Source organism: Oryzias melastigma, linkage group LG12 (genome assembly GCF_002922805.2).
Source record: "Oryzias melastigma strain HK-1 linkage group LG12, ASM292280v2, whole genome shotgun sequence".
NCBI lineage: Eukaryota > Metazoa > Chordata > Actinopteri > Beloniformes > Adrianichthyidae > Oryzias > Oryzias melastigma.
Window position 1 is genome coordinate 8,168,053 of NC_050523.1, and position 15,650 is coordinate 8,183,702.

General features: G+C 35.0%; 2 protein-coding genes across 3 annotated transcripts in view; both read left to right on the top strand.

The window, feature by feature from the left end:
* The window catches only part of itga1 (integrin, alpha 1), a 64,862-nt gene extending 57,826 nt beyond the window's left edge, over positions 1 to 7,036 (top strand). Inside the window, exons 20-30 of the mRNA XM_024299731.2 lie at positions 279 to 402; positions 504 to 584; positions 669 to 745; positions 1,414 to 1,503; positions 2,036 to 2,138; positions 2,234 to 2,350; positions 2,487 to 2,585; positions 2,662 to 2,766; positions 3,642 to 3,737; positions 3,826 to 3,939; positions 5,834 to 7,036. Of these exons, the coding sequence (XP_024155499.1) occupies positions 279 to 402; positions 504 to 584; positions 669 to 745; positions 1,414 to 1,503; positions 2,036 to 2,138; positions 2,234 to 2,350; positions 2,487 to 2,585; positions 2,662 to 2,766; positions 3,642 to 3,737; positions 3,826 to 3,939; positions 5,834 to 5,911 (1,084 nt within the window). The 3' untranslated portion in view covers positions 5,912 to 7,036. The remainder of the gene's footprint in view (positions 1 to 278; positions 403 to 503; positions 585 to 668; positions 746 to 1,413; positions 1,504 to 2,035; positions 2,139 to 2,233; positions 2,351 to 2,486; positions 2,586 to 2,661; positions 2,767 to 3,641; positions 3,738 to 3,825; positions 3,940 to 5,833) is intronic.
* A 2,136-nt stretch (positions 7,037 to 9,172) lies between these two features.
* kcmf1 (potassium channel modulatory factor 1) overlaps positions 9,173 to 15,650 on the top strand; it is a 9,505-nt gene continuing 3,027 nt past the window's right edge. Inside the window, exons 1-5 of one of the 2 annotated variants that reach the window (XM_024299909.2) lie at positions 9,173 to 9,673; positions 11,521 to 11,688; positions 11,784 to 11,923; positions 14,666 to 14,767; positions 14,860 to 15,043. In XM_024299909.2, the coding sequence (XP_024155677.1) occupies positions 9,658 to 9,673; positions 11,521 to 11,688; positions 11,784 to 11,923; positions 14,666 to 14,767; positions 14,860 to 15,043 (610 nt within the window). In that variant the 5' untranslated portion in view covers positions 9,173 to 9,657. Of the gene's footprint in view, positions 9,674 to 9,737; positions 9,843 to 11,520; positions 11,689 to 11,783; positions 11,924 to 14,665; positions 14,768 to 14,859; positions 15,044 to 15,650 lie in introns of those variants that run through there. The other variant, XM_024299910.2, reaches the window with a different exon arrangement.

Here is a 15,650-nt window from a genome sequence, read left to right on the forward strand (position 1 = left end):
TCCACCAAATCATTTAAAGCACCACTGATTTTAACCAATTCAGCAGATTCATTGCCTCAATATTCAATACATATTTTTTACTTTTCAAAATAAAAGCATATTTTTGGTGGCGTTTGCTGATCATGAACAGTGTGTAGCATGAATTTCCATTACAGTGTGACCTGCTGGTCTGCAGTTGTAGTTTAATCCTGTGAAAGTCATTTGGAACAAGACTACACCCTCCTGGTGAGACGTGCACATCACAACCACGTCTAAAAGCTTTTATTAATTTCCACCAGCGTTGTGGTCAAAGACGGTGTGAAGATGTTCGTACACGTCACCGTCAAGAACAAAGGAGACAACGCGTACAACACCAAAGTCCTGGTCAGTTTTACCCCAAACATCAACTACGTCAAAGTGGAGGTGAGACGCCGTGAGATGTGTTTCCTCTTTACGTAACAATAGAGTGATGATGATGATGATGATGATGATGATGATGATGATGAATGATTTGGCATTCTCAGCCGGAGATGACATGCAACCTGAACAACACAAGTGGTTTGGATTGTGCCGTTGGATACCCCTTCCTGGGCAGCAGAGTGGAGGTTGGTTTTTCAGAACAAACCTTCAGTTTGTTCAACTTGATTTTACAGCTGGTGATGAATTTTGTTGTGTTCTGTTTTTCACAGGAAACATTTAAACTGATCTTTGAGGCGAATCCTAATCATGTCCTGGAGCATATTCAGATCAGTGTGACAGCCACCAGGTCAGTGTCACTGAGAGTGGGGGGATTTTTGCTTTATTTTGCTGTAAGAAAAATATGTTTTGACTCTTTAACTACCCAAAAAAGAAAAAAAATCATTAAAAAAAAATGTTTTTCCTGGAGTTTATTCCCCTTAAAGCAACATTGAAGTTTAAAAAAAAGAAAAATTACGTTAATTTTTTTTTTTCTGAAAATAGATACAAGTTCTGTAAAAGTTACTATCTGGTGTCCACAAGTTACTATCCAGACATTATTTTTTTCATTTCAAATTTTAGAAATGGTTAGTAACTGGTGCTCACCAGATAGTGACTCAAAAAAAAGTTTTTTCTAAAAATTCATGTAAATTTTTAATAATTTTTTTTGGTTTCTATAGTAATTTAGTAAGTAAGTCTTTATTTATGTAGCACTTTTCACAGAGGACCACTCACAAAGTGCTTTACAAGTGTTTCTATGTAGTGCGCACCAGTTAGTAAAAAGGAAAAATCTATATTTTTACTTAAAACAAATGTTTTTTAACTTTAATTTTTTTCTTCAACGTCCTTTTAGGGCCTCATTACTTTGAGGAGTAATACACATAATATATATTTTTAAAAACATGTTTTCTAAATGTTCCCTACCCTTTGGTCCTTAAAGGGTTAACGTATCCTGTTGCTTTTTTAACCTTCTCACAGTGACAGTGAGGAGCGACCTGAAACCCTGATCGATAACAGCGCCATCATCTCCATTCCTGTCAAGTATGAGGCAGGAATCACATTTGAAGCGTGAGTTTTGATGTAATCCTAATTTTCAACACTTCAGTGGATTTTTTGGGCGTGGTTTGACCAAAAGTTTGTTATCTTTGAATTATTTTTGGTCTGAAGTCCATTTTTGTCATCGTCTCAGCTACAAATAACGCACAATATTTTTCTTTTAAAAGATAGAAAACTGGATTTTATTTCATTTAGAAATTGTTTTTTATTTCATTTCAAATTTCAATTTAATTTAAAATTAACACATATTTAAAAGGATCAAATATGACACCCAAGATTGATTTATTAATTCCTGATTTGTCTGTTTTTGTAAAGAATAGTTAAAAACATTGCTAATTTCAATAAATATTGTAAAAAAGTACATATATCTTGACTGGATGAAGGTAGTTTTTCTTTCTGAGTGAGTGAAGGATAAAAATATTGTCTCAAGTGAGGGAAGATGAGCAGAATAAGATGAATGGATCGATTTTTTTTTTTTTGTTTTATCAAAAAATGTTTGTTTATTTACTTAACATGTTTGTTTTTTATGATTTGCTCCCCACAGCGTTCCTTTGCATGAACACATAATAGTGAAATATGGTGAAGATTATCCTGCAAAAATCAACAACACCAAGATGCTCGGAGAGGAAATCAGCATCAGCTACACGGTAATATCTCATTTACGTATACATGCTGCATTTATATTGCAGTTGATGGGAGAAAATGGTTCAAATGAATCATTTTTTGTGACTTTGCTCCTCAGGTGGAGAAGTCAAGTGTGATCACAAATCTGTCACTTGAGCTTAAAGTGAAATATCCTCAGAAGTCTCCTCTGACCAACAATTTACTGTATCTGACAGAGGTCAAGCCCAGTTCAAAGGTGAACAGATCTATAAACACAGACAAGCTTAATTATTTAAATCCTAATAATAACCTTACTTTTGGTTAAATCAGAAAGTAAAGAAGAGCGATGAACTGCTGTGCGGGCTAGATAACCAGTGGATGTTTCCTAACAGGTGAAATGTAAGACAGGAAATCTTATCAACCCAGAAGACATCAATCCAAAGGAAATCAAGCTAAACCCCAAACAGGAAACTCTCAGTAACTTCCTCTTGGTGAGTTTTAAACTCTGTGCTTGAGTGAAGCTGAACTCTGGAGTCTGTTTGCCCTAATGACCGATTCTCTGTGCAGCAATGTGAACAGTCAACCTGTGCATCATTCAGCTGTTCCATTGGTCCAGTCCGGAGGAGTCAAGTCAACGTTACCTTCAGGGTCTGGAAACCGACCTTCATAAAGGTAAGGTTAAGAAACACATTTTCTGGAGAGGTTTTCTCATAGAGGAATATTTTAATTGTTTTATTAGGGTTTAATACGGTCAGTGCACATTAAAAGCATCTCTACATCAGGTGCAGTTTACTGATTAAAGTTATACCAAATAAGCAAGCAGGTAGTCTTTTAAATTGAAAATACAGAAGTAAATTCAAAAATAGACATAAACTGAGTTTTAGGCACTTAAAAGGTTAAAAATAAACATTCTAAATGCACAATTTTGTGTGGGATCTCATATTGGGATTATTTTTTACAAATAATAAGTGCAAGGCTACGACGGAGTATTAGGGCCACTTTATAAAGAAAAAAATATTTTTTAAATTACGACTTTAAATCTCGTAAATTTACAAGAAAAAAGTCGTAACTGCTGAATTACGAGAATAAAGTCGGATATTTATAACTTTAAAAGTCATAGGCTAAATTTACGACTTTTAATCTCATAAATCTTCAAGATTTAAAGTCGTAAATTTACGAGGAAAAACTCGGAAATTGACGAGATTAAAAGTCGTAAATTTACGAGGAAAAACTCATAAATTTACGAGAAAAAAAGTCGTAAATTTTTGAGAAAAAAAGTCGTAAATTTTCGAGAAAAAAGTCGTAATATTACTTTTTTTTTTTGTTTTTGTTTTTTTTGGTGGCCCTAATACTCAGTTGTACCTGCAAATACTGTAACAAAAAAAGTTTTTAATCACAGTTAATTTTTCCAGATTTGCAATTAATTTGTGATTTTTTTTTTAATCGATTCCCGGCCCTAAAAAATAGTTTCACGCCGCTGAATATTAGTTTAGCTATATTCTGACATTTCTCTCTGATGATCGCTAAATCTGTCATAAATGTTACAGAGCGAGTTCTCCAGCCTCTACATGAAGGTAAATGCTACTCTAGAAGTGAAGGAGGCCCCGCTGTTTGAACTGGGCACCAGCAGAGGCCCCAGAGAGGTAAGACGGGAGGTTTTTGGCACAAAATGCGTCCTCTAACCGAATTCTTAAATGAATGTGAGCGTAAATGTGTGCTTGCTCTCTTCAGATGACAATCCATGTTTCTAAAGAGGTTGTGGGAGGAATTCCTTTTTGGATAATCATCGTCAGCATCCTGATAGGACTCTTGATCTTAGCGCTTGTCATCTTCATTCTCTGGAAGGTAATTGTTTTTCTGGACTAATCTTTGGGGTTTTGTCTTTATTGCTGTAGAGTAAATCTTTGGAAGATTCCATTTGTTTTTAAGGAAAGATTTTTTGTGGTTTAACTTTGTCCGGTGGATCAGAAAAAAACTTTTTTGCAAAAAAAAAATGTAATCGGAGCTGATTTATACGATGGAGTATTAGGGCCACCATAAGAAATGAAAAGTAATAAAATTAATAAAATAAAATTGTAAAACTATGTAAAAAAGGTTTTTAATTTTATGAAAATATAGTAGTTAAAAAATGGAAAAGGGCAAAAATAAAGCCTCCATTCACATGCTGACTAAATCCATCAATGCAGCCGCTTATGTTTTTTTATCATAAGAATCTATGTGCATATGTATTCGTAAATATATATAAATGAAATAAGTAAAACAATGGTGACTCACTAAAAGTCTCCAACTGAAACACAATATCTGTTCTTTTTTGCTGTGTTAGTAAACAGACTATTGATTCGTAAATATAAAACTTCATTCTCAATTTATAACTTATGAAACTATAACTTTATTACTGTAAAATATTGACTATTTTTATCATAATTCTACGACTTCATTCTTGTAAATTTATGACTTTCTCTCATAATTTTACTTTATTCTCATACATTTATTTATCTTTTTTTTTATTTTGATGGCAGCCCTAATACTCTCTTTATAATTTCAGAAAAGCTTCTTCATCCAAATTTATTTTTAAATTATTCTCATATATTTTAATTCAGGTTTGTTTCTACAGCATTTTTTTAAATACGTGTAAAACAAAGTTAGAAGCAACAATAAGAACACAACCTCCTCATACCAAATCGGGGCAAGTTGTCCCTCTTAAAGGTGACTGAGGTCTGCATTGTTCATCTTAGATGCATTTAACTGAGAGAGGCAAAATGTAAAGAATTTTTTTTTAAAGAATTTATTTGTATAATGGTGCAGAAAATAAGCATTAGCCTCTAAAAATAAGCAAGAATTTTGTACTTCACAGGCTTTATTTATTAGTTCTTATTTAATATGCAATACCTTCAGTTCTGATGGAATTCTGAAATGAGAAATTATGATCTGATGTTTGCTTGTTTCTTCTGATTTGTTGCTAAATTACTCTGGGCTTTAACAGCTTACATTTTTTAATTCATATATTTTATACTAGTAGTGTTGCTTAAAATATGAGAGATTTAAATTGGTCCAAGTCTAGATCCCTGTGGGACACACAGTTAATAGCCAAATTTTGTTTGAAAGTTATGACTTAAAATTGTCCAAACCATCTGACTTAAACAATAACTCAAGTGAAAATCGTCTTTTTGTGTTTTTAACATGTTCTAGTGGCATTTTTATTACATATTTGCAGAAAATGAAGCTTTTCTGGTTATTTATTTATACAAATCGTTGTGAATTAGGAGCAGACGAAAAATTATAGTTTGTAAAAACTTGTATTTGTGATGTCACAAATACGCTCCCTGCTCCATTCTGATGCATCCACTCGTAGACTAATAGATCCATGTACGTCTTTGTTTTCCTCGTCTGAGCCGGAATCTGACTCATAACTGTACAGCTGGATAGCTCTAAGATTACTCCCCACTGCTAATGTCAGGTGAGGGGCTGTAAGCTAGCATGTAAACGAGGCGCTCTGCAACAAGGACGGCCGCCTACAACTCAGAGGTGAATTTCTGATTAACTAATCCCGCTCTGCAGAAACTATGTCCCAGAAAACAACAGGTTTTGGTTATTAACCACCATAATTAAAAACCACTGGGAACGCTTTGAAAATAGATCAAAAGATGATCGTCGTGGGGCTTTAAACTTGTTCAAACCACCAAAACGAATGCTTCTTTTTGCATCAAAGTCCAATTAAATCTTTTTGTCTTTTTTCCAGTTGGGCTTCTTTAAAAGAAAAACCCAGGATATGTCAAAGGATGAGAAGGATGGAGGCAAGGACACATCCACCATTTAGGTCACAAGCGGGGAGGGGGGGGGTCCCGGCCAACCAAAAAGATGACCCACAGACACCTCAGTGCTTTTACACATCAACTACCTGGAAAACGCAGTTATACTATCACCACTTGTCTGCTTTGGTTTGTCAGATAGTATTAGAAAATGCTTCCAATGTTTTCTTTTTTTAACACAAGGCTTAAAGACTTAAAAGAGGAGGGATGCTCCATTTTTACTCCACAAGGGGGGGGTCCAAAGTGATCTAAATTCACTGCAGCTTCATCACCAAATCAGAGCAGTCTCTCTTATTTCTTTGGCTTTTATTTTGAAAATAACTTGCTTGAAACACTGTATGTTTAAGTATTTCATAGCCTTTTATTGTTGTTACTAAAATTGAAAATTGTAACATGGCACAGTTTTTCTTTTTTTTTGTTTTAATCAAAGAAAGGTAATGCAATATTTCACATTTTAAGAAAGCTGCAGCACTGAGAGCAGCGCCGCCTTCACAATCCAAAGATTGTATTGTACATAGACGTGCTCGCAGATGTAAAGCTTCAAACTGTACAGAATTATGTTTGCAATTTATTTAAGTTTTGTTTTTTATGGTCATTTATGAATTTGCTCAGGTGCAACTACTATAACAAATGGTATAGTTTTCATTTGACACAAAATAGTTTTGTCTCTTGCCACAAGCGTATGCAGATATGTAAATAGTGTTATATTTTGATAAAAAAAATGAGTGGAAAGTTTAATTATTCTATGCAGAAATATAAAAAGAGATGATTGTAGCCACTATTTTGATTTTAGTTCAATCAAAAATTTTTTAGCTTTTAATTTGAAATTGAGGTTTGTGCTTTTCTGATTTCCTCAGCAGGAAGAAGACATTTTTTTCTATATTTTGAATATCTTGGCTATCACAGTCTACTGTTAACATAAAGCACATGTTATAAATTGTATATACAGGTTTTGAGCGTTGTGTGGCCACACTGCATTCATGCACGATAGGAAGTGAAAGGGCAGAAAGTGAGCTGTGGGCTCCCGGCTCGCCTTTGACACTGCTGTGAAGCCTTCATTCAAATGCACTGGTTTGTCAAACTGTCCTCGTCAGCACAGAAATTAACATGAAATAAAGACATTTTACAGAAAATTTCTTGTCTAATTATTTTGTTTTTAAGGTTTATGAAATGTTCTGTATTTCATTTATCGTGGAACGTTTTCTGACTTTTTTTTATTTTTTTCTGCTTTAAAACTTCTGTTTCTGACTGTCGTCAAGCAGCCGTCTCACTTTTGATAACAACCTCTGCCTCAATCTGCGTCTAACTGGATGGAAGCGATTTATTTATATTTTTGTTAGCCTTTCCAATTAAAAGATTCATTAACAAAAATAAATAAATAACCAATAAAAAATGATTATTTGTTCTTTTCTTTACAAAATTATTAGATCACAACATTATAGATTCTTTTTTTATTTTGAAAAAGCTAAAAATAAATTAAAATATTATGGAAAAAATGAGAAAATTGTTAATATTTTTGTATTTAACAACAGCTGTCTTTGCATATGTGTATTTCCACAAATGCCTAATCCATTATTATTTATATAGGTAAGAACACGGAGTGCAATATATATATCTATATTTTAATCAAATCGACATATCTAAAGGCTTTTTGTCCAATAATGATTTTTTTTTTTTTGAAGAAGAAGAAGAAGAATCTTTATTTCTATAGCACTTTTCACAGAATGAATCACAAAGTGCTTTACAAAGAACATAAAATCAGAAGACACAGGGAAATAAAACCAATAATCAATAATAAAACAACTAAAACACAGTAAAACATAGTAATACAAGGGCTAAGATCAACTAAAAGCTCTCCTGAAAAGAAACGTCTTGACCTGGGATTTAAAACACTCAACAGAGTTGATCTGACGCATTTATATGAAGTAGAAAACATTTTTTTTTTTTTTTTTGAAACTCCCGGGTTTTTTTTATTTTTGTTTCAAAGTTGTTAGTGTAATGTTTTGTTGCACTCTGTAAGGAAAGGAATATTCAAATAAGCAACTGTATTTACAACAACAAAAAAAGGTTTGGATTTAATGTATAGACCAAAATATTATCCACTGTTTACAGCTGTGAACTTGTGACAGGAATGTAGTTGCAAAAATGTTTCTATTTTAGGCGTGAAATATTGTTCTTCTGCAGGAAGTTCCCAAATATGTTTGGTTCTTGTAGTTTGTTTTGCTTTCACTCGCCTTTCCAGTTCATCTCAAAGAATCTCAATGTGGTTCAAGTCTGAAGACAAAGCTGGACGTTATGTATCCATATTACTATCTTTTAATGGAAATAATAAATGCATACATACATAAATACACAGTCACCTGAGCCATCGGTCATGAATAGTCTAGAAAGGTTTGTACATTTGAAGGATTACCCTTTAGGGTTTGATCAACTTTGATTACAAAAAAATAATAATAATAAATTCAAAGGTTGAACCAATTTCTATTTCCCCAGAAACTGCCTATTTATGTAATCTTTAACCCCTTGACACCTATTGATGCAAAAAAGCCTTAAAAACATCAAAACGCATTGTTATAGTGCAACAAACAGCCAAACCTCAACAAACATCTAACAAAAAATTAAAAAAGATTTTTGAATTCTCACTTTTAATTCTTGTCATGATATAAACTTTCCTTTTGGTAAAAATAGTTTAATCAATCATAGTAAGTATTTTAGGTAATGATTTGTTTAAACAAAAGAGTCCCATCAAAATTTGTGGTTGACAGTATGATTCATAGTGGATTTGAGGTCATTTTTAGCGATCTGATTCACTGACCTAAAATTGATCCAGAACATTTTTAGCCAAAAATTCAACTAGTGTGACTCAGAGATAAATATCTGAACAGTGCAGGTAAAGTTTTCCAGATTACTTGTATTTATTGCAGGATAATCAAGTATAAATAAATATGTGTAGAAGCAAACAAGTAACCATGAATTAATATCAAACCCGTTTCCATCTTAGCATCATAAAATTCAGCCAACTGTTGTTTTTCAAACATAAAATGAATACAGAACATTATGTACATTAAACCACACTGTGTGATCACGTGTCTTTGATCCGTCACATGACTATAATGATGGTTTGATCATTTTTTGCTGCATTTTTTGTCTGCTGTGATGGTCGTTATTGCATTATAGTAAAATAAGCATTTCATTCAAATGGGATTTTCCAATATTGATTATCGATTGATTTGATTCTCCCTCCGACATATCGATCTGGTTGGATCACAGAAATAAAAATCAACATTTTCTGAAATATAACTTCCTTATAATTCCAGGTTTCATGTAATGTACATTTATTTATTTTTTTTAAATATTTAAACACTTCATGATAAGGTTACAAAAAGTGAAATTAAAAAAATAATAATTTACAAAAGTCATTTTTAAAAAATAAAAATGTTTTTTTAAGTATGTAAGGGGAATTTGAACATTAAAAACACAAATATCAGCTTCCATTGACATATTTTTATTAGAGAAAAAAATTTAACAGAGTTTTCATGTCGTCTGGCGCCCCCTAGCGTCCACCGGGAACACCCGCTCATAAGTGACACTTTGGGAGGGGAGGCAGAACAAAACTGTAAGCTGCTGGGGATCCATCTTGCCCGAAAAAGAAACGAGGGTGAAGGATTTTTACAGCTGAAAGTCTTCAAAACTGTGTCGACCCCCGTCGTGTGAGCTGGGGAGCCCGTGGAAGGGCTGCGCCGCTGCTAATAGGATGTCCCGACATGAGGGTGAGCTGATCTACGGATCCACAGAGCCTTGGCATGGTGTCCACTTTACCTGATCAGCTAGCTTGTCGGGTAGCTTCGCTAACTGCTTTTTCGAGTCCAGAGAGGGGTTTGTGGTCCTTGTGACGGCCGTTCGGTCGTTTCCCTGACTGTCATCAACATTCGCGTACTCGTAGGTTTGAAGTTGAGTAATTTAAAGTAATTATGTGCAGTTTTCGCTATGATACGACAGTAAGAGTGGAGTTTAGCACTAGCTAGCCGTTGCTAGGTGCTGCGTTACCTTACGTTAGCCGGGGCTAGCACGTAAGCTAATGTATGCTAATATGAGAAGTCATTGGTGTAGTTCTGACTTGGTGACGACGACTTATTACCCGCTTTATTCTACATGTTTGCGAACCAATTAAACCTTTACAGTCCGTGTCTTTCACGCGGGCTGTGTGGTAGCATTAGAGCCTCCAATAATTAAATTATCACCACTCTGTCCCGTTTAGTCGCATGCTGTTGTTAGCCAATGGCCTGTCATTAAGAAGACACAAAGTTGAGGCCTTTGATCATAAATCAGTGACTAAGTTAGTTTGCCTCCATGTTAGCAGCTAGTTAAAGTTAATGTGTGGCATGTTTTACTGTAATCAACCCGGGTTTGTCATGTTAATAAGTTAGTGAAGTGGACTAAAACAGTAGTGGGGTCAGCAGGTCCAGGTTAGGCAGAATTTTATTTTCTTCCTTGACTGACACAAGCCAGCAGCTGACTTTACATAACCACAGTGTACCTTTAGCAATTATTATTGAACTTTATGACAGAATAAATCAATAATCGAGACTTAAAATGAAGGTTTATACTTGGTAATTTGTTTATCACTTAAAATAAACATAAGGTAATCAGCTTTTTTGCTAGCTGAAGCTATTGATGTAAGAAAATGCATTTGTCATGAAGTTTTATTAACATATTTCTACGTTAGTGTTCATATCTGAGAAGGAATTTTCACATTAAAAGGCTAATTTTATATAAGTTTGGTATTTTTTTATAGCTATAAGCATTTTTTTTTAGATATTTAAAGAAAGTTGAGCATAACATTTTATTTCTACTTTTTTTTTTATTAAAATAGTTGTGAATCAGGAGCAAACAAATAAAAAGATGTAGGTTAAAAAGGCCTGTAGCGGTAACATAGATGCTTACTCCACAAGCTCCATTCTGATGCATCCACTTAAAGTCAGATACATCTCAGTTTTCCTCATCCAAGCTGGAATCTGGCTCAAAACTGTATGGCTGAATTGCTCACATATTTTTTGTTGCACCGGTAATGTTAATTTGGGGTTTCGAGGGGCTATAAGCTTGCTAGTAAACAAAGAGATGATGGGAAATGAGTGCAGACTTACTCCCCCACAACACAGAAACTGTCTCAGCAACACACAATTAAAAGAACACTTTTCCAATGGATCAAAAGATGATTGGAGTGGGACACATTTTGGAATAGCGTGCTTGTCTTTCAAATTAAAAGCCTTATTTTGTATAAGCTTGAGTGTATTTTGTAGCTGGGTAGCATGCCACATGACAAATATGCTTTATTCTGAAAGAGAAATAAAAGCTGATATAAAAAAAACACATTCTCAGATGGAGTGGCTCTTGAAGCGCTAGTGATCTGGAATGCCAGGCTTCTCGTGTCTCACTGCTGGCACTCGCAGGCTGGTGAAACTCCAAAACACATGCCTGTGTACGCAAGCGAGGCTGGCGCTCAGATAAAGTTTGCTCTCCCTGTCTCAGAGTCACGATTGTCAGGAATTTATAGCTCAATTGTTAGCAGCTCAAGCTAAGTTTTATTTACCGTTCTGCTATTTTTTTTATTTTACAGGTGTGAGCTGTGATGCATGTTTAAAGGGCAACTTTAGAGGACGACGGTTCAAGTGCTTAATCTGCTACGACTACGACCTGTGCGCATCGTGCTACGAGAGCGGCGCCACGACAACACGGCACACCACAGAACACCCCATGCAGTGTATATTAACTAGAGTAGACTATGGTAAGCACCTTTTGTAGCTCATTCTCATGATCGTACAGCAGTCACTGATTATGTCGCCTGTTAAACAGAAACCAATTGCTGACTCCTTCTTGCAGACTTGTATTACGGAGGAGACACTTTCTCGGTAGAGCAACCCCAGTCGTTCACATGTCCTTACTGTGGCAAAATGGGTTTCACGGAGACATCCCTGCAGGAGCATGTCACCTCTGAGCATGCAGAGACTTCCACAGAGGTGGTGAGTACACTTTCTTTCATGCAGGTTCTCACGCTGGTTTGAATTGACTTTAGTTCAGACACAGGTGGTGCATGTTAGCTTTTCACTGCTGAACAATTCAACATTATAGTCTAGTAGTGCCGACGAAACATATCGTTTGGGCGATGGAAAAGCGTCTACCATTTCCCTTCTGTCTTTTATGTGGTTTCTAAAATATATCATTAACTATCCCGAGACAATTGCTTAGGTGTTGCTTCGTCAGTGTGGACACAAATAAAAGTAAAAATAAAGACAAATTAAAAAGAGATTCTTCGCAAAGGAACAACATAAAGCTGCTTTACGTTTTTTTTTATTCACACTCTCGGCGGTTTTGCGACACGCTTTACATGAGTGCAGAACGATGAACACGCAACACCTTGGAGTTGTTTCCCGGACATGAAACAGACAGATACACTGACGTCCAAGAAGAAGCACTTTCAGTAAAAGAGGGGCACGTCTGCAGTTTGGTTAGTTACACCTTTGATTTGTTCTAAGACGCCCGACGATGAGCAGAAGACAGTAATATATATGTTATGCTAGGAGGCTAATCCCACGCTGATGCTAACACAACAAACCTATCATTCAAGGAAAGTCCACGAAAATGAACATATGAGGTTAAAAAATAATGAGAGATAAATCAAGCTGGGGGACAGGGCTGTAACGAGTATCGCAGCACTTATATTATATAGTTATAGTTGAGTTGTGCTGCAAAAGGTAACTTGATGTGTAACTGCTTGTTTCAAATGTGGCTTTGTGGTCGATAAAAGGCTAAAATAGCTCTTAACCTCTCATTTTTAATACTTAATTTGGACCCTAGCCTCCAATTAACATTTATCAAATCTAAAGTTTTATTCTTGTCCATTTTTGGTGATCTCAGTGACCTCTTACTCAGGGATGGGTACCAAAACTCTGTCCTAAGTGGGTACCAGTACAGATTCAAATTCTATTGTATTAAAAAATGTGGATTTCTGTGCTTCATTTCAGACATGTCTATTTAGTTTTGCTATAGAATTTCAGCCAATAAGTTGACCTTTTCAGCGATTGTGGGCGGGCCAAAATGACAAAGGTTAAGCGAGCGAAAGTTTGTCTGGACTTCACAATAAAAGATTCTAATCGTGCCATCTGATGGATAAGAGTGACAAGCATGAGCGGTAAAATTTGTGAAAACGGAGACTGTCAGAAGAATGAAATAAAGCATCTTAGGCACAGAAACCTGTTATCCAGCCATGTCACACTATATTTGAAGCACCGACTTGAACGCCTTTAGGCACCAGAACAGTTTTTTAAGTGCTGGTGCGGCACCGGTACCAGATAAACTCTAAACGGTACCCATCCCTACTCATGCTCAATGTTTCCCTGTTGTAACTTGACAAAAGCAACACCAAAGAACACGCTGTACTTAAACAGAACTTCCCCCTATAATCTAACTTGTAAATGAACTGTTGAATTCTCACTTTTATCATTAAAGTGAAGATTTAGTTTTTTAAGTGAAGTTTCTACTTCTCTTTCTAATTCAGACATCCTAAATATTGTGTTACTGCTGAAGATCTTTGTTAAAATGTTGTCTCACAACTCTGTACTAGCTAAGCTGATGTACAAATTAGAGTAACTCTTTATTTATTGGCACCAGTTGTTTTATTGAACTTGGGTTTATGGATTTTTCTTTTGGAATAAAGAATCTTAGTTGCCCAGATGGTGTTTCCGTACATTCATTTTCCCCATTTCCTCATTTTTCTTAAAGCTGAATAATCTCAAAATCTGATGTGAGTTTAAATCTAAATTGATTTTTTTTTTTTAGGGACTTGATCAATTAATTACATTTCCCGTTCCCTCTCAATCTATCTGGTCAGTTTTGACACATACATGTTAAATATGAACAGTTTATGTTTTGGTAATGCCGACTTTGTTATTATGAAGCTAATCTAATGAAGTGTTGTTTCTTGTAGTTTGTATATACCTTTTCACTGGCTCATGTTTAAAGTGAATTACCTGCAAAGCATGCTGGGAAACGGCAGAATAGGTGTTCTTTCTGAACCAAATGTGTTCAATATTAAAAAGTGTTTTTAGAGCGGGCCACTGAACTTAATGCTGCATTATTTAAATAGACAAAATGCACAATTCCTCTTTATTCAGTCCTAAGAGAAACTGGGTTGTGTTAACTTTTCTTTGAAATACTTTTTAGTCAAAATTGCAGCTTTTGTTGGTCGTTTGTTAATCCTATAAACTTTCAGAAACCAAATGCTGTAAGATTGGTTGTCGGTAATTTTAGGAACTAACATGTTAACCATTAAACAGCAGTTTATTGTGAACATTTACACTATTGGTGTTATCTTTTCATGTACAAGTAAAACATTTAAACATAGCAAACTAAGAGTAGCAAAAAAACATTTCCAGATTGAGATTTTCTTTCAAGAATACTTGTTGGATCTTTTGAGCAGATTTGCGTTTTTCTACTTTTAGTTTTTGGTTGTGCGTTTAAAACTGAGACCACCATAGACAAAGAGTTCCTCTTTTCTTCTTTGCTTCTGTATCAGTTTTACACTTTCAAAGTAGCTCTTCCTCCTTTTGAATTTCATGCTTTTCCTTTTGGTGCAAACGCTGTTGTCCCTCCATGTTTTTTAATAAAATGATATCATGTTTTAAGATAGAAAAATGTTTTTTTAATATAATTATTTTGCTTTTAGAAGATTTTTCACAAAGTTTCTTCAAATGTTCTTCCTTCAGATCTGTCCGATATGTGCTGCTCTGCCAGGAGGAGACCCCAACCACGTCACAGACGACTTCACAGCTCACCTCACCCTCGAACACAGAGCGCCAAGAGATTTAATATCCTTTTATCCTCCCCAGTTTCACACCTATTAGTCATAATGGTTCAGTTCTATTAGTGCGACTGGCTTTAACCTTAACGATGTGTTTACGATGAATCCAGCAGCGTGCGGCATGTACGCAGGATGTTCCACCCCGGAAGAGGTCTGGGAGGCCCCAGAGCACGGCGGACGAATATGCACTTTACTAGCGGCTCCACGGGAGGACTTTCCTCCTCCTCATCACAGAGCTCCACATACACCCCCAGTAACAGAGAAGCAATGGACCCCATCGCAGGTAAGACGTCTATTCCTGCGGAAAAATCAAACAAGTATCTCCATATTGCAAACATCACTATTAAGTCGAGCTCCTTCTTGTTAGAAAAATATGTATTTCTTAGTAAAATAAAATTTGTCTCTAAAAATTTTATCTTCACTTTTGTTTGTAAACTAATAGAAAAAAAAGAGCAAGAACTTGTGTATTTTCTGGATCATAAGGTGCAGAGGATTATATGGCACAATATCAGTTGAATGGTCGACTTTTATTAATATTTGATTTTTTTTATTTGATTTTATTTCAAACATGTAAAACATTACAAAAAGGGACTTAAAAAAACAAAAAAATCAACGCAATCACTTTTTATAAAAGAAAAGTCACAAACCAAATTCAATAAATTCAAGTTTGAAAAGCTTATTTAAGCCTATCCCTTTGTCTATTTCCAGTAACTCAAATAATTCACAATATAAATCTAAACAAACCATAAAATATTCCAGTAACTTTCTAATTCTCCTCTTTTCACCTGTAAATCCTGTAAGTTGTTATCTACTATTACCATTTCATAATCAAAAATGATTTAAATTATATTCTTCCATCTTATATTTTGACAATGATTTCTCTTTAATTT